Here is a 23545-nt window from a genome sequence, read left to right as displayed (position 1 = left end):
TTCCTTTTTTATTCTTACTCATGTTACTATGATCCTTCCGGTAGTCAGCAATAGAGTTAAAATCGCCAATCAGAAAAATATTGCCATTTCCGAAATCTATTATTTTTTGGTGAAGATGTTTGAAAAATTTACCTTGATCATCATTTGGGGCATAGATTACTACCAGTAAAAATGTAATGCCATTAATCGAAGTTTGTACCACCAGGGTTCTTCCTTCAGGATCCGCCCAGATTAACTCCGCTTTTAAATCATCTCTCACATATATTGCAATACCTTTCTTTTTGTGCTCATCTGCTGGTGCTGTGAATAATTTTCCCAGTTTCGGACAATCTAGAAATTTCTCCTCACTTTTCCTAATGTGTGTTTCTTGTATGCAAACTATATCAACGTTTTGTTTTATTAGTTTATTTAGAATCCTCTTCCTTTTAGCTCTTGAATTTAGGCCGTTTATGTTGATGGAAAGGATTTTACTTCCTTCCTCCATTTACTTAAGTCTGCCTCGCTTTTTGTCTCGTAATTATACGGCTCTCTTCTTGTAGGAGGTATGGGGATGTTTCTACTCTTTCTTGTTGTAAGTTGTCTTTTCCTTGAGTTTGGACGGGTCTTTCTTCCTTGTTCCTATGGCGGTTCCGATCTTCCTGCATGTTCCCTTGACTGCTATGAATATTTATTCTGGATGTTTCTATTGTTTTTAATTGTTTGTTGTTTTAAAATGTTTTTAGTAGTTCAATTGCAATATATAGTTTTGAATTATAAGCCACCCAGTCATTGACTAATATAGGGGCTATGGAAATTGAATGATTGAATGAATGAATGAATGAATGAATAAAATCTACCTTAATAAATCATAGTGTGTACCTTCTGTTCTTGAAGACCTTCTGAAAATTGTAATCAAGACAAAATATAGCAGTTACAACAGTGTTTTTCAACCTCAGAAACTGAACTTCAACTCCCCAAATTCCTCAGGCAACTACAATGGTTGTATGATGCCTCTGATGAAAGACCTGTTTCCAAAGTCCTGAGAAGTATTCAGTGTCTTAGTGCTGACCCTTAACACTCTGAATGGCTCAAACTTTCTTCATCTGCAGAACTTTCTTCATCTCATGAAGCTATTGAAATCACAAAAAAGGCCCTTTGAAGATTACCATCCCTGCTGTTGTCAGAAGCACAATTTTTGAATATCCTACTCAGGGCTTCTCTTAGTGAATCTGTAGCTGTATGCTCCCTTTTAATCACTCTAAACTGTCTTGATTGCTGGAAAAAAAAATTGGAATAGAACTCCAATAAATAAATTCTTAAATAAATTTCTGAAATATTTTCAAGAAACATGAATGTTCTGGTTGATCTCTTTTCAATGTTAAATATGCAAGTTATACAGTTATTTGATTTTGGATTATTTACCCTCTCTTAAGTAATGTTTATTATTTTATAAGTATAGATATATCTCTATTAAATATGTATTGATATGAGTTCTACAGGTGTCTAGATTGTAGCCTATTGTTTCTATGTATCGTTAAAACACATATTTATCATACACATTTTATACGTAGTGGTTAAGGCATCAGGCTAGAAACTGGGTGACCACAAATTCTAGCAAACCACCCCCAGGCATGAAACCAGGAGTGTAATCTTGAGCCAATCACCCTCTCAAAGCTCTTGAAAGAAAGCAGTGGCAAGCCACTTCAAAAAAATCTTGCCAATGAAAGTGCAAGGGCTAGCCTAGTAATCAAGAATAAAAACTAACTTGAAGCCACAAGAATAAGTAAAAATATTTGTAATTTAACATTCCAAATGTTTAAAATTTTGTGTTGAGTCATTCTGCCAGCGGAAATCACTCACTCACAGAAAAAGCTAGTTTTGTTCGTTTGCTTTTCGAGTGCAAATGTATTTTGTGAGAAAGGTGAAATAAATTATGAGTTCTATTTTAATGTAACTAGATAACAACCTTACATTTAGCATGAGCGAATATTTTTTGGTAGGTTCAAACTAAATAACTACAGTATATACTGTTAAATATGTCGTACAAATGGGGGGAAAGACTTAGTAAAATGCATTACAAAGATAAAATTATTTAATTTGAATGAAATCTTAAATATACAATCCTGTACTATGTAAATCAGATCCTGAAATTCTGTCATGCTGCTTGGATTAATTTATGAATAACAGAGTGTTTAATGTTATTTTTCTTATCTTAAATCTATAAAAACTCTAAATTAACTAAGCCATCAGTTGCTAAACATATTTATAACTGTACTTTTCACAATTAAAATTACATAGTATATTTTTACAGCATTTGAAACATTAATTGATGAAAATATAAGTAATTTCTAATATCAAAAATCCTTCACATATTGGCAAAAGTTTTCATGTTGAAATGAAGTGTTAACATTACCAAGATTTTCTTCTAACAATTTAGTATTGGTGAGTTTAGGGAAGGAAATATTATGAACTATTCCAGGAAAAATAGTAAGGCTTATTTTTATGGCGTTGGACAATATTCATGAAAATTAATTCCTTGTTTTGTAATCTTCATAATTTCTCCATTTAATGAATCATCTTCAAGGATTTTTATCAGTCCTTCAGCAATTAGTGATGGGCTACAAATAAATTCATATGACACAAATTAGACAAGGCTGACTATAAATATTAGAAATCATTTCATATTTTCTAAACTATTAAAAGGGAAAAGAAACAAATTTGTCTTTGCGAGGATAAATATACTTGAGGACCAGTTAGTTAAATAATAGTTTGATCTAAATTATTTCTATTCATTTTTCTATCATAATGATAATAAAGCAGATATTTTATATGACAAATCATATAGTACTTTTAATACTAGATAACATATTCTGATATTGTCTCTGGGACCTTGCAAGAGTCGAAATAAAAGCTTATACATATCTCACTCATTCATCTGAAACAATTGCAGGTAGTCCTCACAATCATTTGGTTAGTAACCATTCAAAGTTACAATGCCACTGAAAAATGTGAATAATGACCATTTTTCACACTTACAACCTTGCAGCATTGCCATGATCACGTGATCAAAATTTGGATGTTTGACAACTGGTTCATATTTATGATAGTCATGTGATAACCTTTTGTAACCTTCTGACAAGCAAAGTCAATAGGGAAGCCAGATTCACTTAGCAATTGTGCTACTTTAACAACTGCAGTGATTCATTTAACAACTGTCGCAACCAAAGCTGTAAAATGGGACAAAGCTCACTTAACAAATGTCTTGCTTAGCAACAGAAATTTTGCACTCAATTTTGATTGTATATACAATCCTATTCAAGGTGTTGTGAAGACTAAATGATATTGGATATACCAGAAAATTTGTAACTATTTTAGGCCTCCAACTTTTCCCATCTGAGTATATATTTATTATATGTAGTGAAAGCAATACACTTTAATGGTAATATGCTTTGTGGATTTCCTGACTTTAGCTAAGTCTGCAAAAATACAAGATTGTTATATAAAGTGACCTTGTAAATAAGCAATCTTACATTGCTTAATATGTATTGTTTGCTCTTTGGTTTATTGTGGCTATTGAAGGAATCATATGTAAGGGTGGTGCTAAGTATACTATTTTTAAGAATTTGTCAAAGCTATACCTCTCACACACATAACCTGTTATGTATGAGCATCTGAAGTTGCAATCGCTTAATCTAATCTTCAATTTAAAGATGTATTCCAAGTATAAGTTCCGTATTTCTATTAATTTCCTCTTATTCTTTTTAAAATCATGATACTTTTCAAATGAATTTGAAAAAATGGAAAACACCATTTGAACCAAGGACATTCCAAGAAAAAGCTAATGTAGAAAATGCAACAGTTGAGCTCATAAAAAATATTAAACTAAACAAACAAACAATATATATATATGCTTGGTTTGAATTTTATGGACTATGATTTAATAACTGGCAGGTGAATACAAAGCCCCTTAGTTAAGCTATATTACCCCAGGTGCTGGTTTAGTTGCTTTAAAAGGACCCTGTCATGCATGTAAATACTTTAAGACAGCCAAGCAGAAGTAAAATAAAAATTCCCTTGGAATCAATATAGATAGCCTGCAACTGTATGGACATGTCCACATTGTCTTCTTGGCACCACTATGGAAATATATACTTCTCATCAAACTGCATTAAGACATTAAGTAGAACTGCATAATTTGTACTCACTCCAAAATGCCATAGAATTCCATCTTATGTTTTATTTCTTCTTTGAATGAATAATATAAACCCATATGTTCTTCCTGGAAAGCGGTATGAAGAATTGGTGTATTGACAAAACCAGGACAGATCGCATTTATTCGTACACCATAATTTTTTGCTCTAGCAGCCAGCTGCAAAACAGGAAACTATATTATGTACTATTGTTGAGATATGGTAAGAAACATTCTTTATATGGAAAAAATATCAGGTTCTGTCTCTGGCATCTTTAATTCAAAGGAACATTAAACAAACATGTAGGAAACCATGCTGAGCACAGTAGGAAACATCAGAAGAATAAACAATTTTATATATCTTATATAAAATACAAAACAGTTCCTAAATTTATATTGTCTACTGAATTTACAAATACTGTTTCATTCAAGCCAAACATAACCATATTTTTAATCATTTATATTTTTGTGCTGTTACTGTATAGGGTTTTAGTCACTCCTGATTCTTTTGATTCAAAGGACTTCATTTCTCCAGGAGTTTCTATCAGTAACTGTTTCTAAGCTCATATTTCTGTCATCAATGATTATATAGAACCACATAGACTTCTGTGGCCTTTTCCCAATTGCCTTCAATTTTTAGAAGCATAATGTGAATGTAATGTAATTTCCATTGAGCCATGCCTTTACTTTATGCATATAAAATAGGTAAACCTCAGCTTTATTAACCCAGTAAGCAGTCTAGTTTTACTTCATCACTTACTGAAGATTTGCTTTCTTTGTGATCCAGGATAATACAAAAAATTCAAAGGCATCAGTTCTTCTTTTTTCATTCTTTCTAAGGATCCATCTTTCACAACCACATATTACAACCAGGAAACCATGACCTTTGTTGTCAGCACGATGTCCTACACTTGTAATATTTTGTTCCGTACTTTCATAACCTTTCTTCTAAGCAATACACATCTCTTTATTTCATAGCTACAGTAATTGCACTTGTAAATGTTTACCCTAGCAAAATAAACACTGTTACAGTTTTTATCTTTTTTTATCTATTTGCAATGGACCAACACTGACTGTTGACATACTATAATCCTACATTTGGTGGGATTCTACTGATCCTTCTGGTTTTGCACTCTGTTTTTTATCGATATGCTCTCTTGCACCCTTTCTCGCTCTCTTACACACACACACACACACACACACACACACACACATCACTTGTGAGTTATGTTCCTGCCAAAGGAAAAGCTTGTTCTTAATACTGATTTTATTTTAACAAGAACCTCAGAAAATCTTCAGTTAATCAAATCTGAATTGGGTGTGTGTACATGTGTGTGATTGTATAGGTGAGTTTGTGTGAAGGAAATGGAAACATGGGATTTATCAAGAAGAGAGCAAGACTTTTTTCCCCACTAGTTATACTCACAGCCACTGAACGTGTAAATCCAATTACTCCATGCTTTGAAGCAGAATACACTGGTTGGTATGCAACTGGCCACAGCCCTTTAATGGTAAAAGAAATAATAATCAGGGATTTAAAAAGAATTTTAATGTAATTATTAGGAAAAAAATGAAGAAAACTGTAAAACTACATGGTTTCTTTATATTATTCTATGAATTGACAATAGTTAGGGGCTAAAAAATAGGATTAAAAATTATTCATTTTTGTTAAAGGTAGCATTCTTCAGTACTTTGGATTTGATTTCTAAAAAATGTTGGAACATAAATATGACACCCGTATGCAATATTTTAAAATAGACAGATCTTTTCCAATGCCTTTTGGAGACTGAATCTGAATCTTAAGCTCTACAGCCATTTTGACTACCACTTCTTGCTTATTTTTCCTATATTATCATCATTCAAAAAAGCAATTATGAAGAATGTTTCAAAAATGTATCATTCATGTGAGAAGTAGAGGAGAAACACGGCTCTAATGCTATGATTTTACTTTTATTTCACAAGAATTATTTTTCCAAAATCTCATTTATACTTTAAAGAATGACAGTATTTTCTGCAAATTGTGTATAGATATCTAACTTTAATTGATTAATTGTAAAAAACAGCCCTAAAACATCAATGAATAGAAGAATAGTATTACAATATAAAAGCAATCACATTAATGCTAACTTTGTAGGAAAATCACAGAAGTAGAAACAGATAAAGTAAAGTAATGAAAAAGATAAAGTAAAGTAATGAAAAAGAAAAATGCTTCCTCTTTACGTAGATTTTCCCTACCATAGCAATTCACACATGTAAAATGCTGGGAAGCATGTTTTGCTGCTTGATCTAGATTCGTATGGACAGTTTTATATGAGGAGCTGTTAGATAAGAGCTTCATGCTTTTCCTTGTAAAATATGTCCTGAATTAGTTTAATCCCAGTTACATCTGTACAAAATACACTTTATAAGTTTTGATCCTGCTGATATATTCCCCATGTCTATCATTAGCTAGAAAATCATTGATTCATTGAAAATAAAATGAAAACTGTTTCAAATTACAATAAGGCCAACTTTTCATTAATTAAGCAAAACTGGAGCAAACTTTTTATTTCTAATTATGGGTTTGTAATATATGTATTAGATACAATGAGGAATGTTGTCATTTTTTCTCTCTCTCTCTCGAATCTGCCTCTTTGATACAGGCAATATAGAAGACAGCTATCACTTCATGCCTTTTTCTAATTGTATCTTGCTCTACATTATATTACAATATGGAAGGCCCTACTCTGAACATTATCTCAAATGGGATTTTGGCCTTAATTGGAAATAAGTTTGAGCCAAATTTGCTATGCTACGCTAAATTCTATGCTAACTTTACTATTGTCCATCTTCTCAAAAAGGTTTACATAAAGAAAGGAAGTCTAACAAAAATGCAAGGGTATGAGGAATTTCAGGACTCAGGTTAACTTTGCTCATAGTTATTGTCAATATAATTAAAACCTGCTGAATTCAAGGACATCTTGAACAGAAAGAACCTGGACTCTTCATAAAACAAAAGAAAAGTGACAGGCTGTTCTAGCAACTGATGTCATAATAATGCAGTATGTTTGTTCCAAATGTTCAACTTTCAGTAGAATTCTATATCTGATGCTTCTTAATAATCTAATTAATCTGTAATTTCCCTCAAGGTTGTCTAACAGCATATCCTTTTCTTAAAACAATCCAAGATGTCCACAGTACTGGAATCAGGGAGCAAATACCTAATTGTTAGACTGCTCTGGAGGAAAACAAAGAATGAAGTCTTACAGTGCCTTCAGGCTCAGCACCCGATGATAGTTTTCTTTTCTTTTAAGTCTTTTGAAAAAAATCTGAGTGATAAAGTCCATTTCTCTGACTAGAAAAAGGGTTATTATTTTCCAATATATAAGTAAGTTTTATTGATTAATAATATTTATGAATATTTCCCCCAAACTTTATGATCAGCAGTTCTTTTAAATTCTATTAAGAGCAGACAGGATTCCAGAAAAATCATAATACAACTGATCATTATTTATCATTGTAACAGAATGTTCATCCTAAAACAGAGGTGTCTACACTTGGCAACTTTAAGACTGGTAGACTTCAACTTCAGCATGGCTGGCTGTGGAATTCTGGGGATTGAAGACCCCAAGTCTTAAAGTTGCCAAGTTTGAAGACCTCTGTCCTAACAGAACATTTCTTTGATACGCTTTCTGAATTAAAATAAACAATTTATTCAGTTGATAGATAGATAGATAGATGATAGATAGATAGATAGATAGATAGATAGATAGATAGATAGATAGAATATGAGCCAGCAGTGTGCAGCCACCGCCAAAAAAGCTAATGCAATCCTAAATTGTATTAACAGAGGGATACAGTCAAGATCAAGGGAAGTACTAATCCCACTCTATAAAGCCTTAGTAAGACCACACCTAGAGTACTGCATCCAATTTTGGTCACCACATTATAAAAAAGATGTTGAGACGCTAGAAAAAGTACAGAGAAGAGCAATCAGGATGATTAGGAGGTTAAAACATACAATGAACGGTTGCAGGAACTGGGCTTGGCTAGTCTAGTAAAGGACCAGGGGAAACATGATAGCGGTCTTCCAATATTTGAGGGGCTGCCACAGGGAGGAAGGGGTCAATCTATTTTCTAAAGCTCTTGTAGGCCAGACAAGGAATAATGGATGGAAACTGAACAAGGAGAGATTTAACCTGGAAACAAGGAGAAACTTTCTGACAGTGAGAACCATCAACCAATGGAACAGCTTGCCCTCAGAAGTTGTGGGAGCGCCATCAGTTGAGATTTTCAAGAAGAGATTGGACTGCCATTTGTCAGAAATGGTGTAGGGTCTCCCGCTTGGGCGGGGGGTTGGACTAGATGACCTACAAGGTCCCTTCCAACTCTGATTATCTGTATCTGTATCTGTATCAGATTATAGGAAAGGCATTGGTATACAAAAATTTGTGGCTACCTTGTGAAGTTTTCATTAGTAATGCACTACAATATATTGACAAAATGATAACTGGCCATCATCAGTCTCCTTTGATAAAAATAAAAGACTTCTATGGGACTATTTATTGATAGCATTTTTGTTTTTTCCTAAATAAACTTTATGCTATTTCTGTTCTCTACTATTTAATGGTTATAGAACCATGACTTTGATGCATGCTGGTTATTACTTTATTTTTGAGGATAACGTATTTAAAACAATGCTGATCAGATTGTCAAACCACTAAAGTACAGAAACTGAGTATTAACTACGGAAAAACAAAAGTGATGGTATTTGGTAACAGAAATATTAAGCAAAAATAGATCATTCAAGTTTGATCGATACAGTAATCTTTTTCCTTGAAGATTCTGGATTTTACTTTCTGTAAGTCTTTATCCTAGAAGACACACATTTGGAAATGGCTATTGAACAATGAATCATCTTAAAAATTATCCTTGAAGAAAGGAGAATTGGAAAAAATAATCCCTGTCCTTTTTTCAGACCAACATTTATTTTTCTTGACTTGTTGATTGTTATTCTCTTCTAAAATGTCTTGACTAAACCATATCCTGTTCACTGCTCTGTTGCTGGTATTATTAGTTTTTTTGTATTTATGTATGGTTTTCCTTTAATAGTATAACTTCCCTTGTTTACTTGAAGTGGAAATAATAATGTTTAATAGTCACACGTTCTCAAGCTTTAAATAATACCTCATTCAAAAGTCAGGAAGCATAATGATAAAAAATAAGGTTTTTCAGCTCTCTTTGCACTTCATATCCTAATGCAGAATCTTATTTATGTATACTCAAAATAATGCCATTGACCTCAACAGAATTTATTGCAGGTATATGGATATTAATTTGCAAGAGTCTAACTGTATGTCAGGAAGACCAGACAGGAAACATAACCAGGTAAGCTAATTCTACTTTATTGTAAAACTACTGTACATCAATAGAATCTTGCAAGTCTGAAAGTACAATTTTCTTGCTTGCTTGTTTACAGGAGGAGCCCCTTCTGATCACATTTCCCCGCCAATTTTGCAACTGTGGGCTATTGTGTCTCTTATCTGGCTGTTCCATATCCAGCTTATCTTACAACCCATCTGCTGAGGTGTTTCACATTACCATTACAGTCTGTGTGAATATCAGGAAATCTCATCACTCAAATTTGTGCATCATTTGGATAAAAACAAAACCTTTTTATAATAGTATTCTTTTATTAAACTGTATATTCTGCTCTCACTATCACTATTATAAATTTATGAAACAAAGCATACCTAACAATTAGACAGCTAGGAGATTTCATAATTTGGATATGGAAATCTATTGAAGCTCTGCATAAACCTAGCAATCAGAAAACCATATTTCCTCCCTAAAATCTTTTAATGATTTGAAATGTTCTATTGTGTCATATCTTTAATCCCATAATACTGTAACTTCTTCTTTACAAGCATATTTTCCACAACAATTATCTTTGGATATGCGTAAGTAATCTCTAACAGAAGTCAAGATTCAGAGAAACAAAGAAGGACTAATAAATCAGAAAGAAATGCTTGGCCAAGAGCAAGAATATGTTATTATTAACTGCTGCAGGAGAAGATAAGAAAATATGATAGAGGCTATCTGAGGAACCGTCTCACCCAAATGGGATTGGTTCATGCTGTGGGGGTTGGTCAGGGAATTTTGGGTGGCGGGGTCCAAGAGAAAAGCTTTTCTGCCAAGCCTCTTGCCCTTTGCAACAGTGTACATCCCCCCCCCTGCCCCCAAGGTGAGAACCACCCATGTAAGGGTCTGAGAACCTGGTTTGCCAGTTGGTCTCAGGCCCCAACAGCAGCGCACTTCTCTGGAAGTGCCTATTGGTTAAGAAAAGCCTCCTACCTCTTCTAGTGTACTTGGTGCTCTCTTCTCCTCCCCATCTTTTGACTGTAAATTATCTTTATGATTACGTATTGTTTTATCATTTTAATGCTTATAGTTTTTTAATGTTTGTAAGTTTCCCAGAGATGAGATGCCCACAGATGAATGAGCAACACAAAGATAACAAATAATCAGGGTTGGAAGAGATCTTGTAGGTCATCTAGTCCAACCCCCCGCCCAAGTGGGAGACCCTACATCATTTTTGACAATTGGCAGTCCAATCTCTTCTTGAAAGTCTCAACTGATGGTGCTCCCACAAGTTCCGAGGGCAAGCTGTTCCATTGGTTGATTGTTCTCACTGTCAGAAAGTTTCTCCTTATTTCCAGGTTAAATTTATCCTTGTTCAGTTTCAATCCATTATTCCTTGTCTGGCCTATAGGCACTTTAGAAAATAGATTGACCCCTTCCTCCCTGTGGCAGCCCCTCAAATATTGGAAGACCGCTATCATGTCTCCCCTGGTCCTTCTCTTCACTAGACTAGCCAAGCCCAGTTCCTGTAACCGTTCATCGTATGTTCTAAGCTCCAGTCCCCTAATCATCCTGGTTGCTCTTCTTTGTACTTTTTCTAGAGTCTCAACATCATTTTTTATAATGTGTTGACCAAAACTGGATGCAGTACTCTAGGTGTGGTCTTACTAAGGCTTTATAGAGTGGTATTAGTACCTCCCTTGATCTTGATTGTATCCCTCTGTTAATACAACTTAGCATTGCATTAGCTTTTTTGGCTGCTGCTGCACACTGCTGGCTCATATTTAGCTGGTTGTCCACTAAGATCCCTCTCACAGTTACTGCTATTGAGCCTGTTTTCACCTGTGTACTTTTGGTTTTTCTTGCCTATGTGTAGGACTTTACTTTTCTCTACATTGAATTTCATTTTGTTAGATACGGCCCAGTATTCTAGTCTGTCAAGATCCATCTGGATCTTGAGCCTATGTTCTTGGGTGTTTAGCTATTCCTGCCAGCTTAGTATCATCTGCAAATTTGGTAAGTTCCCCTTCTATTCCCTCATCTAAGTCATTAATGAAGATATTGAAGAGTACTGGGCCTAAGACGGAACCTTGTGGCACCCCACTGCTTACTTCCCTCCATGTAGACTTAGATCCACTAAGTTGAGTAGTTTGTCAGCCAGTTGCAAGTCCACCTAGTGGTGATGCTATCTATTCCACTTTTTTCTAGCTTACTAAGAAGTAGCTTGTGGTCTACCTTGTCAAATGCCTTGCTGAAATCTAAATATATTATATACACAAATCAAATCAATAAATGTAAAGTCACACAACCTGAAATTCTGGGTATACAGACTAAATAATATTGCTTTTCCATGCTTCATAATTTCACAAATAAGGGCCAGCTAAATGCATAATAGCTGGTAATGGAACTTACCAGCCTGCCTAAACTATATTAGAAAAAGCATCAGAAAAGAGGCTGAATTAGAGCCCCCCACCCCAAATCTTAATTATTGCTGGTTTTAATCAGGGGTGGGATTCAATTTTTTTAACAACCGGTTCTGTGGGTGTGGCTAAGTTGGTGGGCATGGCTTGGTGGTCATGTGATTGGTTGGACATGGCTTGGTGGTCATGTTATTGGCTGGGCGTGGCCAACTCAATATTACTCACATTGAGGTATGCATCTCCTCGCCTGGCCTCTAATGACTGTGGGGTTGCTGCAACAGTCGTAAGTGTGAAAAATGGTCATAAGTCTTTTTTTTTCCAGTACCATTGTAACTTTGAATGGTCCCTCCACACAAGCAAAGTACCAGCAAAGGAGGGGAAAAAAATTCCAGAGAAGTTCCTGAGACAGGAAGTCTAGTCCTGCCAAGAATGTAATAAGGGTTAACGGAGAGGCAGTTTCTGTAAGCAACACCAAAATGTTTCCTTCCTGCCTTCCTTATAGGATTAGGCCAGTAATTTCTTCTAACAACTGGTTCTCTGAACTGCTTGCGATGTTAACAACCGGTTCTAGCAAATAGGTGCGAACCTGTAGAATCCCACCCCTGGTTTTAATGCTGCCATAGATGCTTACAATGGTTTGGATGTAGATTTTACGATGTGTTTGGGAATTAAATGTGATGGAAAAGCTCATGCCCTTAAAAATATGATATAAATATATATTTTTACCTGCTAATGATGCTGTATTAATAATAACCCCTCCACTTCCACCATTTTCAGTTTTCATGTACTCTAGTCCAATATATGTTCCTCTAATCACTGAAATCTGATGTAGAAAATACAAAAGAGTTATCAGGTATATTTCATTCTTATAGTTGTTTTAAAAAATAATGTTTCACTGTACATCTTGAATAATTTTAAGAATTGTTTTCCAATGCTTATTTTCTCTTTTGTGACCCGCATTTTTTACATCTGCCAACTAACTATTGATGAGCTCCACACCTTTCAAAATGCCAAGGCACTTGTAATTATCATGTAGGAGTTTCAAACTTTTTTATCAATTTCCCCCCATGTTTCCACACTGTGACCACATGTTGTTTTTTCATTTAAAGCCATAGTTCCTTGTGATGAGTAACTAAAATAGTCTTGAAGACTATTATCACTTTTATGCTATAATATTTGTTTCAGTCAAAGCTGAATAGTTTCATGATTGGGGAGATCACACAGAAAAAAAATCAACAGATGGAAATGCAGCTAAAATCAAGCATGTATTGAAGAAGTTATTTTGAAATGTTAGTGATTCAACGTATCACACTTTGTATATTATTTTATGATTAATTATTTAATCCATCATACTTTTTATTCCCTCTGCTGACATTCTTGAGCCAGTAGTATAATGACTACTTCTGAGCCAGTTTTTTCTTAACAATAGACATGAAAGAACTCTTTGTAGTTAGTCATCAAACAGTATAATATTCTCTCACCAATCATTTTGGATGGATTGGATAATCCTTCTGATGCAATTATAATTTGTCATAATAAATAGCAATAGCAATAATAGGCAAGCAAAAGCATGTATGTATTGGGAGGAGCAGACATATATAAGTCAACTGTCAGCACTGTTTAGGTATGAAGATATGTATGTATGTATGTATGTATGTATGTATTGCTAGGTACAGCTTCCTGTACTTTATTAAAAGGAAGAAGAAAACAAACATGCTTCCACTGTTAAACATGTTAGCAGTATTTTGCAAGTAATACTATATTGCAGTGATATAACACTTGAGGTGTTTGTCTTGGGAAAGGGACTCTTAGACAAATAGGTAGCATAGTGACATTTATCATGATTGCTGCTGATATGGCATGTATCTAATGTATTAATTATATTATATTATATTATTTATTTATTTTGTCAAATGCTTACAATATAATAGAAATAAGAATAAATATAAGTTTAAATACATGAAATAGGAACTAATAATTGGTGACAATAGGACAGGGATGGTAGGCACAATTGTGCGCTTTTGCACGCCACTTATTATGTATACTTTGAAGTTATTTCTGGCATTTATTCCTAGCACAGAAGAGGGAGATAATTATATTGGACTCTTAAGGAAGATTTAAAACATTCATGATAACTAGATCTTTGGAGTGGTAGAGGAGGGAGGTCTTCTAGCTGCAGTCAGGAATTTTAATAAAGCAAAAATAAAATAATGCCAGGTTTGCACCAAAAGTTTTGTTAACAAACTATTTTATCATTTTATTTTTAAAAAACATGTTAAAGCAAGTGTGAGTTTAGGATGAATGTTTTGATTAGAATCCAGATGGACTCTATTTTAATCATAAAATTAATTTTATGTTATGTTTATTGTATGTTCAATTAATCTTATTAAGCTAGTTTGGTGTAAAACTTAAGGAGCCAAGCAAGAGACATGGACACATGAATTCTAATTCCTTCTTAAGCACAAAGCCAGATGAGTAATCTTGGGATATTCATTCTGTCAGCTACAGAAAAAAGGAAATGCAAAACGTCTTTTGAAAATGTTGCATCTTCCTCTCTCTTCCTCCCTCTCTCCCTCTCTCTCTTTTACTCATTCAGAAATCCAGTCTTTTCTGGTTTTAACAAAAAAAGGACCAAATAAAATAAAATAAAAAATACTCGGAGCTAGGTGAGCTTGTTGGTTTAGAGACCAAAGCCAAGATGACCTGAGTAAATTTCTTAAATTGTTTTTCCTAGTGAAATAAGGTAAAATTAATGTATCAGCACATTAATTTCATATTAATAAAAAGTGATCAGATTTGTTAATCCAACTCTAGAATAGTTTTCAATAGGTTTCTACATGAAAACTAAGAGTTTAGGAAGCTTGACTAATATAAAAATATTCAGCTGTTCGCAGACATCCAAACTCAAAAGTTGTTTCAGAAACATGCTTGCAGAAAAAATAGCAAATCTAATTATTAATTTTATATATACTTGGAAGTTAAAAAAAAAATCCACAAAAAGGTTACATTTTTTTCTCTAAATTTTTAACTACACCTGTTTTTCTTTTTTTCCTTTTAAAAATATAGTATGTATTAGACTTACCAAGTTGATTTGAACTGTGTTTTCCCAGTTCATTTCATCATTTACTCCAGCATTATTGACTAAAATATCCAGATGTCCAAAATGTTGAATTGTTTTCTTAAATGCATCTGTAAGGAAATTTGATTTTTATTTCCATAGAATAATATGTAATGATTGATGACAATACCATCAGAACTATAATTTTGCTTTAACTAAGTGAATCCACAGTGATACAGTTATAAGTATGATTTTTCAAATCATTCATCATATATATTGGTTTAACTTTTATCAATGGAATGCATACCCTAATATATATATATATATATAGATGTGTTATTTATCCACATTGGTGAATGGATGTGGTCAAAGCAAAAATGGTTTGCAAAGATAGAAAGTTATAAAAAAAACTGTTGTGAATATATTTGGATGTAAAGTAAGGAATAGAGTTCATTTTCTTTTCTCATATTACTTTTTAGTTACCTTAAGTTATTACTTCTCACTCTTTTTCTATGATTCAGCTGATTAGCCCCAAAAGAAATGTATGTATTGTGTGTGTGGATGTGTTGGTGTTATCTCTACATATAAATACAATGGAGCTTAACCCAAACTACTTCTGTGTGGCAAAGATATTACTCTACCAGAAGTCCTAGACAGTCTTTAAGGAGTCAAGTGACAAACTAATACATCCAGATTAACTAGTGGAAAGCATAAAAAATGAAACTTGGAAGAAAGAAGTGAAAGAAGCTGTATGTACTGAAATGAGGGAATGCTAGGAGCAGGATTTTAGAAACACCAGTTAGATATTTGGTGATATAACAAAGAATGAAATAGAAGATGTTAAAAATATTAGTATTCAAGAAAGATGTCAGTGAGAAAGATGTCACAAACATGAAAACGTTGAAAAATGCTAATGCTGCATGTCTAACAATTCAACCGAAGAAATGCTAAAATGCAAGGATGGTTTGCTTAAGGAGCAGTTAAGGTTTGCTTAAGAAGCTTAAACTTGTGCAAACTCCTTAAGTGTGAAGATCACATCTACATCTGATGACAGAAGATTGCTCTAGCTGTTACAGTAGCAAAGAGTAAAATGCAAGAATGAATGCAGAGATTGCAAGGAATTAGTTGAAGTGTGTGACAGGATTAAAATGCTATTTATTAGATATTAGGCAGCCAGTTTGGTCTAATAGTTAACTCACCATGCTAGAAAGTGGGACACTGTGAATTCTAGCCTTAGCCTTAGCTATGACTCTGGGCCAGTCATTCTCTCAGCCCTACTCACTTCACAGGGTTGTTGTTGGGAAAATAGGAGGAAGGTATGCTGGATATGTTCGCCACCTTGAGTTATTTGTAAAAATAATAAAGACCAGATACAAATAAATAAATATTGTACTATTTAAGGTAATACATACTAAATATTACCTTGCTGAATTCATTTGGAAGAAAACTTATGTCTTCCATAATAGTGGAAGAGAAGTATTTTATTTATGCCCTAGGTTTGATTTAAAGGTGAAAAAGTAAAAAAGTAAAATAAGTTCCTATATATTCAGAAAGGGTATTAAAATAACTGTGTGACTTTTATTTCAGGAATAAAGTCTAATGTTAATGGATTAACTGTTTGTGACTAACCAGAAGAGGGAGTTGGGGACAGTAGTAAAATCTCAGTGAAAATATTGGTTCATTGTGTAACTACTGGGGAAGGCAAATCCCAGACAGAAAATCATGAAAAAAGGTTAAAAATATAAATACTAAAATGTCTTCACACGAATACATGGAATGAATTTCTTAGAGTATTGCCAGCAATTTTGGGTCTTATTAAAGTATGGCAGAAAAAATATTTGATTTGAAATAAGTTATAATTCAATTATAGAAAATATCCTCAAGAGTCCACTGCTTTTTTAAAAATACACAAGCACCTAAATATTAGAGGAAGTATGAAAAATGCTTCTCTGTACTTAAACTGGAAATATGAAAGCTGAAGAAAACCTGGCTGGACAGATTGACAAATTCCTAGTTTGCAATATGTTTACAATTTAGGTGAAAAGGCTCAGAAAAGGAACCAAAATGATGAAGCTGAATGGGAACTGAAAGAAACATCATTGGGGATATTTGACTTAGAAAACTGTGGGTAAAGAGGACATAGTAAAGCATTATTAAAGTATGGATTATGTTGAGAAAATGAGCATTATTATTTTTTCTCTATATGTCACAAAACTGACATTAGGATCTCTAAAGGAAGATAAGTGGTGGTAAACTTGAGGCTTAATTTTAAGTGCTCATTGTCTCTGTTGAGAAACCTTTAAAATGTTTTTCCATTTTCACAAATACTTTTTATAAGCCAATAAAAATAAACTGTCCTTATATTACAAATTATATACAAAATATGTGTCTTGTTTTTTCTCCAGCAGATTAATAGTTATTCCTCTGGAAACTGTTTGCAAAGGTTTTCTCAGAAAGATAAGTAGTACAAATGATTAGAATTGTAACTTTTAAAAAGAAGATTCAGACTAAATGGTTCAAGGAAAGCTTCTTGGCTAAATGTATTTCAGCTCTTTCATCTTTGCTTTAAGTAGTTTTTCATGAGAATACATTATTCTTATACTTCCGGATCTAAAAAAATATCCATCGAAGCCACTGGCATTGCTAAGTGTAATAGGTTTAAAATCATAAGTCATCCAGTTGTCAGCAAAGCTGATTCCTTCCCTCCTCTGCAATTTACAGAGCTGCCAAATTATGCTTTAAACCATTTTTAAAACTGGAAGAAATTCAAATGTAGTTTGAGAAGTAGAGACAAAGGGATAGGTAAAAGGGAAAATACAACTTTTATGCTATAGCTACCAAATCCTAAAAAAACTTCTTTGAATGAAATGGTCTCTTCTTTATGAATAAATATTATGCAACAATAACATTTAAAAGTCAATGTTCATCGTAGTACTAGATTAGGAAAAGATTGTATTTGAAGAGTTTTTAATTCATACACAAACTTTGATCCAAAATTCAAAAATAACCTATATTGGTTATTGACATAAGTCAATATTGCTAATATTTCACAATTTGCACTTATACATTCTGGTTAGTTGCAAACTTCTTTCTAGAAACTATAATTGCATATTGACATAGAAAATATTTCAATTTATGATTAGTAAGTAATAAAATATGTCTGTGTTTTAGTGAAGTTTCATATGTTCACCATTCAAAACATATATCATTTTCTCTCTACTGCCTACTGGTGCAGATATATCTGGACAACTACTTTACACATTATTACAAAGAATAAAACTTTACTAGAAAGGCTATTTTATTTTATTTTACAGGCTTTTATAGAACTTTTACATATGATGCCCCAGACTGGAAGCCTCACTAACAGGAACAATACTCATCCCTAGAATTTGATTATCTATTTCAAACTTATCAGCTCCATAGAAAACATTGATCCAAATAATGTGCTCCTTTGAATCTTTCATACTAAAGGACTGACAAGAAATTGATACTGGGGTTAACTGGAATCACTAACCTATTCATGAGAAGGTTCTGATTAAGACTGCTGACAGATCTCAAATACTTCCAAATGCCATTTGTAGATTTACCCAGCAATCTGAGGCAGCGTTCTATAGGATGCCTTGTTAGATTCAGAACATAAAGTTGACTAGGTTGCTTGATACAATTGCTCCTCACTAGTCTTTCCTCGCCCATTGCTCCTGAGCAGCTCCTTATTTCTCTGAGGAATTTTAGGAAAACAAGTGTGTGAAGAGACCCTTTTAGGGAAGAATGGTCTGGTATAACAACTGAATATAAATGTCAGTTGTCAGTCCAAACATTTCATGAAGAAAATTATTTGATTTCATTCCAAGATGGAAGCAAGGTGGATGGAATCTGTTAAGATGACAGGAGATAACTCTTGTAATCACATCTACAGTAGGAGATTCTTGAGCATGTGGATCCCAATGGGATATACAAAATTATGTTTGATCTTTATTCTGTCACTTGTACATTGAATCCTGGCCCATATGCCTAGAAAAGAGAGCCAATGAGAGTCCAATGCAATGGATCCATCCTGTACATAAAACTTGCTTGAGAGACAATGAAATTCTAGCATTTCTGCAAAATGTCCAACCATGGAAATGGAATAAATTTAGTTACATCTACATTCTACTTCTTCGCAAGATTGCTGAGAAAAGGGTAAACTATCTTTCAGAGAGCTTTGGAGAATATAATCTAGAACTAGGGCAATCTGGATTCAACTCTGGAATGAAGCAGAAAATGCACTGATAACTGTCATAGATGAACTCCAACAGGAATTAGGTGAAGAGGGCACACAACTATCTTCTTTCTAGATCTCTTAGCAATTTTTGATACTGTTCATCATAGTATACTTTTGGGTGGATTGCAATGGTTGGAAGTTGGAAGCATTATTTTAGCACATGGTTCTGCTCTGTCCTAAGTAGGCAGTTCAGCCAATAGGGGAAGGAAGAGGTTGGCCTTTGCACTAATTGTTATGAGATTTTATGAGCTTCATTCTTTTTCCTGTTCACTTGGGTAAGGTCATTTATTAGGTTCAGAGTGGTGTATTGTCAGCTTCACTTGGTAAATCAGAGTAGGAAATAAACTTCAACTTTAACCTATGGAGCCCGGATCTACATTTATTGAGATTGGCTTTAATAAGAGAATCTTGTCTCATTGGGCTGTACATCCTTCTCTTTCTCTTCCTCAAAATATGGACTTCCTTCTGGGTTCATAGATCCTGAGTAGGTAGGAGACATGGCCAGGGAGTCCTTGCTTTAATGTTTCTGCCAGTTATAGTGAAATCTGGATCAGGAGCCACTTAAAACAAGCCTATCACATTTGCAAAGATTACTGCCATTTGTAGTAACAAGGGTTTGAATTTCAGAATCATCCAGAAGCTTTAACTGATCTAAAATACACTGTTTTTTGGGAGTGCAATTCAGATGCTGGTCATCATGTATAAAACTCTACAAGGCTCAGTGTCTGATTATCTAAAATACCATCTTTTCCAGATAATTCTGTCTAATTAATCAGACAGCCAGATAATGGGTAGACTGCTCACCTACCAAGCATGTACCTGTAAGTCTCTACTGGTCTCCCATTTTGTGCAACAACATACCCATGGAATGAGGATGACCCCAATTTTTGTAGCCTTCTGGAAAGTTGCAAAGACTTGAGCTCTACAATTCTGTTCTACATTATTTTATACCATTTACTATATTAGCTTATTATTCTTTAGTACATACACATGTTAACTTTCCTAAGTCCAACAGGTTATTGTATCATGATAATCTTGATATTTGTATCATGAATCATGAATTGTATCATGAATCTTTGCCTAGGTTCAGAAACACAAATCCTACACTTTGTTATTGTCGCTTTGTTATTGTACTTCATAACAAAGAATTGCTTTGGATAATGAAATTAAATAAACACTTACATAATTGTAAATATTTTTTTATTTGTCTTCATCTCTCAGACAAAAATGCCTACCCAAGTCAGTTCTGGGTCTCAGGAGGCCTGGAACTTTGGAAAATGGTCTTGCTTTTTGGATGCTTCAGAAAGCACAATATAGTGTAGCCTTTTTAGAGACTCTAAAAATTGTGTGAGAATTTAACATGCATTTTGGAGTCTGCAGAGTTTCCACAAGAATTTGACGTGGTCTCTGCAGCCTCCAGAGCCTCTGGAAGTCACACAAGCAGGCACTGTTTCCACATACCTCTAAAATTTGCAGGGCTTCTAGTCATGTCATCAAAAATGACATGGCATGTCATTTGTGATGTATGGTGTAGATTCACCATGCAGTAGAGTAAAACCATACTTAGCTGAGTTATCTCTATTAGTTTGTTCCAGGAAAATTAGTAATTATCCCAAAATATTGTACAAGGACAGGACAAATGGTACTATCAAACAGTAATTTTAGTCATCCATTTCAATAAGGTCCTGGGTTTTCCTGGCCTATTTTGGTGGGTTTTTTTAAATACATTTGCATTGGGAACATCCTTAAAATACTGTTTAGAATTTAGATTGCATTCTTTCTAATTGTTTGAAATTCTAGCTCCCAGCCCCAGCCCTCATCTCTTTCTCCCTCTATCCCCTTTCTTTTGTTTTTTGCAGAATATACTTAAGGCTGCAAATCTATATGATCTTCTTACTGTACAGAATTTTAATGCTGCCATGGCACAACTTCTTACTATCCCTGTATCACGCTCTAATGCCACCTCCATGTATACTGGACATAAAATCATACTGCTAAATATTTCAAGGTTCTGACCTGTTCAGTTTGATTATCATCTATCAGCTGCATATAAATTTTGGACCTTTTAGCAAAAAATATTTATCATAAATAGGTTTTCCAATGGCAGGAGATTTCAGCATTTTCCCCACGCATATTAAGGTAACAGACTGTATTTGCATACCAAAGTAACAACACATATCTGTTTGGCTAGATGGGGAACAAGGCTCATTATTATTTCAGCTGCATGGCATTTAAAATAGGGCATTAAAAAACTTTTTGGAAAACTTCTAACCTTTAAGTTTTTCTTCATTTGAAACATCACAAGGAATGAAAACAGTTCTCTGTGGATTGTGCTGCTTATCAAAGGCATCCTTGCTGGCTTTGCCTGCATCTGCATTCAGATCCACAAGTGCCACCTAGGAAAAAGGAGTGTTCCACACAGACCTATAAAATTAGGTGCATATCCTGACATAGAAGACGGAAAAATAAGTTGTACCTTTCATAGACATAAAACAGAGAAAGAAAGAAGAGCTGTTTTAGAGTAGTGATTAGTTGATATAATATCTACATTTGTATAAATATGTAGCTTTATATGAAACAAATGTGGTAGAAATTGGAAGCACATTACCTAACCATTTTGCATTATATAACTTATTTGAGGACATAAATCTTAGGCATTTCAAAGGGAGGCTAAGTAAATTTCAACTGTTTGAAATGTGTCACTCCCTAGAAATTCTAGATTTTACAACATAAAAAAAAATGAAGGAATATAAAATGTCCTGACAGCCAGGCAGGAATATAAAATGTCCTGACAGCCAGGCAGTTGAATTTAGCATGGCATTAAGTGCACATGGAATACATTACCAGCGTATCTATAGGGAACAGTAGTGTTTTCAGACATTTGGAGAAAACATGCATGCCTATTTTTATCAATGCATGTTAAAATATTTTAAAATTAGAAACTGTGACTACAAACACCAAATCCTATTTCAGATAGGCCCAGGAAAGCACAGTAATATGTTTTATGTTGACCGCTCTCGAAAGAGAATTAAAGGAAGATTTTACCCGCACATATCAACAAATATGCTGCACTTTGAAACTAGTACCATCCATTCAGTCGCTTCTAACCCGCTCTACCTCCGTCCCTCCCTCTACACACACACACACACACACAGAGAGAGAGAGAGAGCGAGAGAGCAGCTGCAGAGCTCGTAGTACTGGAGAGAGACAAAAGCCAATAGCTCCGAGATACTTGCATGTTCAAGAAAAAGGAGGAGCCACTTCGATCCTGCGAACTCCGAGAGGAACTTCTATCATTGCTCCACAGCGCGGGGGAGAAGGCAAGCAACGCAGGGGTGGACTGTCTGCCAGTGACCGCGAGTTTTTTCTGCCTCCCCCCTTCCAACCCGCCACCCCCACGGGTACTCGAGCAGTCCACGGCTGGCTCTCTTACCTTGCAGCCCTTTTCCAGCAGTGCTTCGACGAAGGCTTTGCCTATGCCCTGAGCTGCCCCAGTGACCAGAGCCACTTTGTCCTTCAGGTGCATTTTGCTTCCCTCTGCACTTTCGTCCACGAGGGTCGTCACCGGCTCCCTGTCGCTCAGAGCTGCGCGGCCGCTCCGGCGATTTCCTTCTGCTGCTGGTATTAACCTCCCTCCCCACAGCCTCCAGGCTCGGAGGTCTGAAGGAAAACTGAATCCGACCCGCGCAAGCCGAACTTGGTGTCACCTGCACTGAAGTTGCCTCCCTTTGTCCCTCCCTTCCTCCACCTCCACACGCGGCTTCCCCTTCTGGTGATTGTCCGGCTGGCTGTCCCCAGGCTGAATTTCGTGTTGTCAGCCTCTGCGTTTTGTTTCTTTCCGGAGATAAAGCAGCAGCCTATCTTTGTCGTCCCGTCCCCTTCCCATTTCATCTCGCTCTTCCTACGCCTCATTTTGATGATCCAACACATGCCTCAGGCTATTCCTGCCCTCCAGTCAGGAATGGCCCGTCTGGTTAGGACAAAGCTTTGAAAGAAGGCATTTGTATTAAGACGAAGGGCCCTAAAAATGAAAGAACATGCAGAAGGATCATGGCCGGGACCATCTCCAATTGTTAATAAAAAGTGTATGATAAAGCAAGGAATAGATTAAATAGTCCCTGAAAAAAATTAGAGCCAGCTCTTTGTGGTTTAAAATTCATGCTGATATCAATCCATTAGGAAATTATGTGGCTGACCATGGAAAGTGACATCTGAATCAAATTATAACCACTAAAAGTAAAGTTAGACTACTGATTGATAGCTGTAGCATAGCTCTGGTACAGCATTGTGGCCATCAG

At 34.9% G+C, this 23545-nt stretch overlaps 1 protein-coding gene across 1 annotated transcript; it reads right to left on the bottom strand.

Moving 5' to 3' along the window:
- Positions 1 to 2049: 2049 nt before the first annotated feature.
- HPGD (15-hydroxyprostaglandin dehydrogenase) lies at positions 2050 to 23149 on the bottom strand. The gene is made up of 7 exons (XM_026667206.2): positions 22681 to 23149; positions 21520 to 21643; positions 15011 to 15117; positions 12655 to 12751; positions 5595 to 5671; positions 4185 to 4348; positions 2050 to 2597 (listed from the first exon to the last, which is right to left on the bottom strand). Exons 1-7 carry the CDS (start codon positions 22771 to 22773, stop codon positions 2480 to 2482), a joined length of 780 nt encoding a protein of 259 aa, XP_026522991.2. The 5' UTR covers positions 22774 to 23149; the 3' UTR covers positions 2050 to 2479.
- Positions 23150 to 23545: the final 396 nt, after the last annotated feature.

Source organism: Notechis scutatus, chromosome 4 (genome assembly GCF_049901735.1).
Source record: "Notechis scutatus isolate UNSWTSFEM ecotype Mainland chromosome 4, rNotScu1.2, whole genome shotgun sequence".
Classification (NCBI taxonomy): domain Eukaryota; kingdom Metazoa; phylum Chordata; class Lepidosauria; order Squamata; family Elapidae; genus Notechis; species Notechis scutatus.
Note: the sequence above shows the minus strand (reverse complement) of the source record. Positions and strands in the feature narration are given on the sequence as shown.

Coding starts and splice junctions, on each gene's coding strand:
- HPGD (XM_026667206.2), bottom strand. CDS start 22,773: ATGCACCTGAAGGACAAAGTGGCTCTGGTCACTGGGGCAGCTCAGGGC. Junction 21,644..22,680: donor TGCTGGAAAAGGGCTGCAAG/GTAAGAGAGCCA, acceptor CCTTTTTCCTAG/GTGGCACTTGTGGATCTGAA. Junction 2,598..4,184: donor GAATTCTATGGCATTTTGGA/GTGAGTACAAAT, acceptor ATTTATTTGTAG/CCCATCACTAATTGCTGAAG.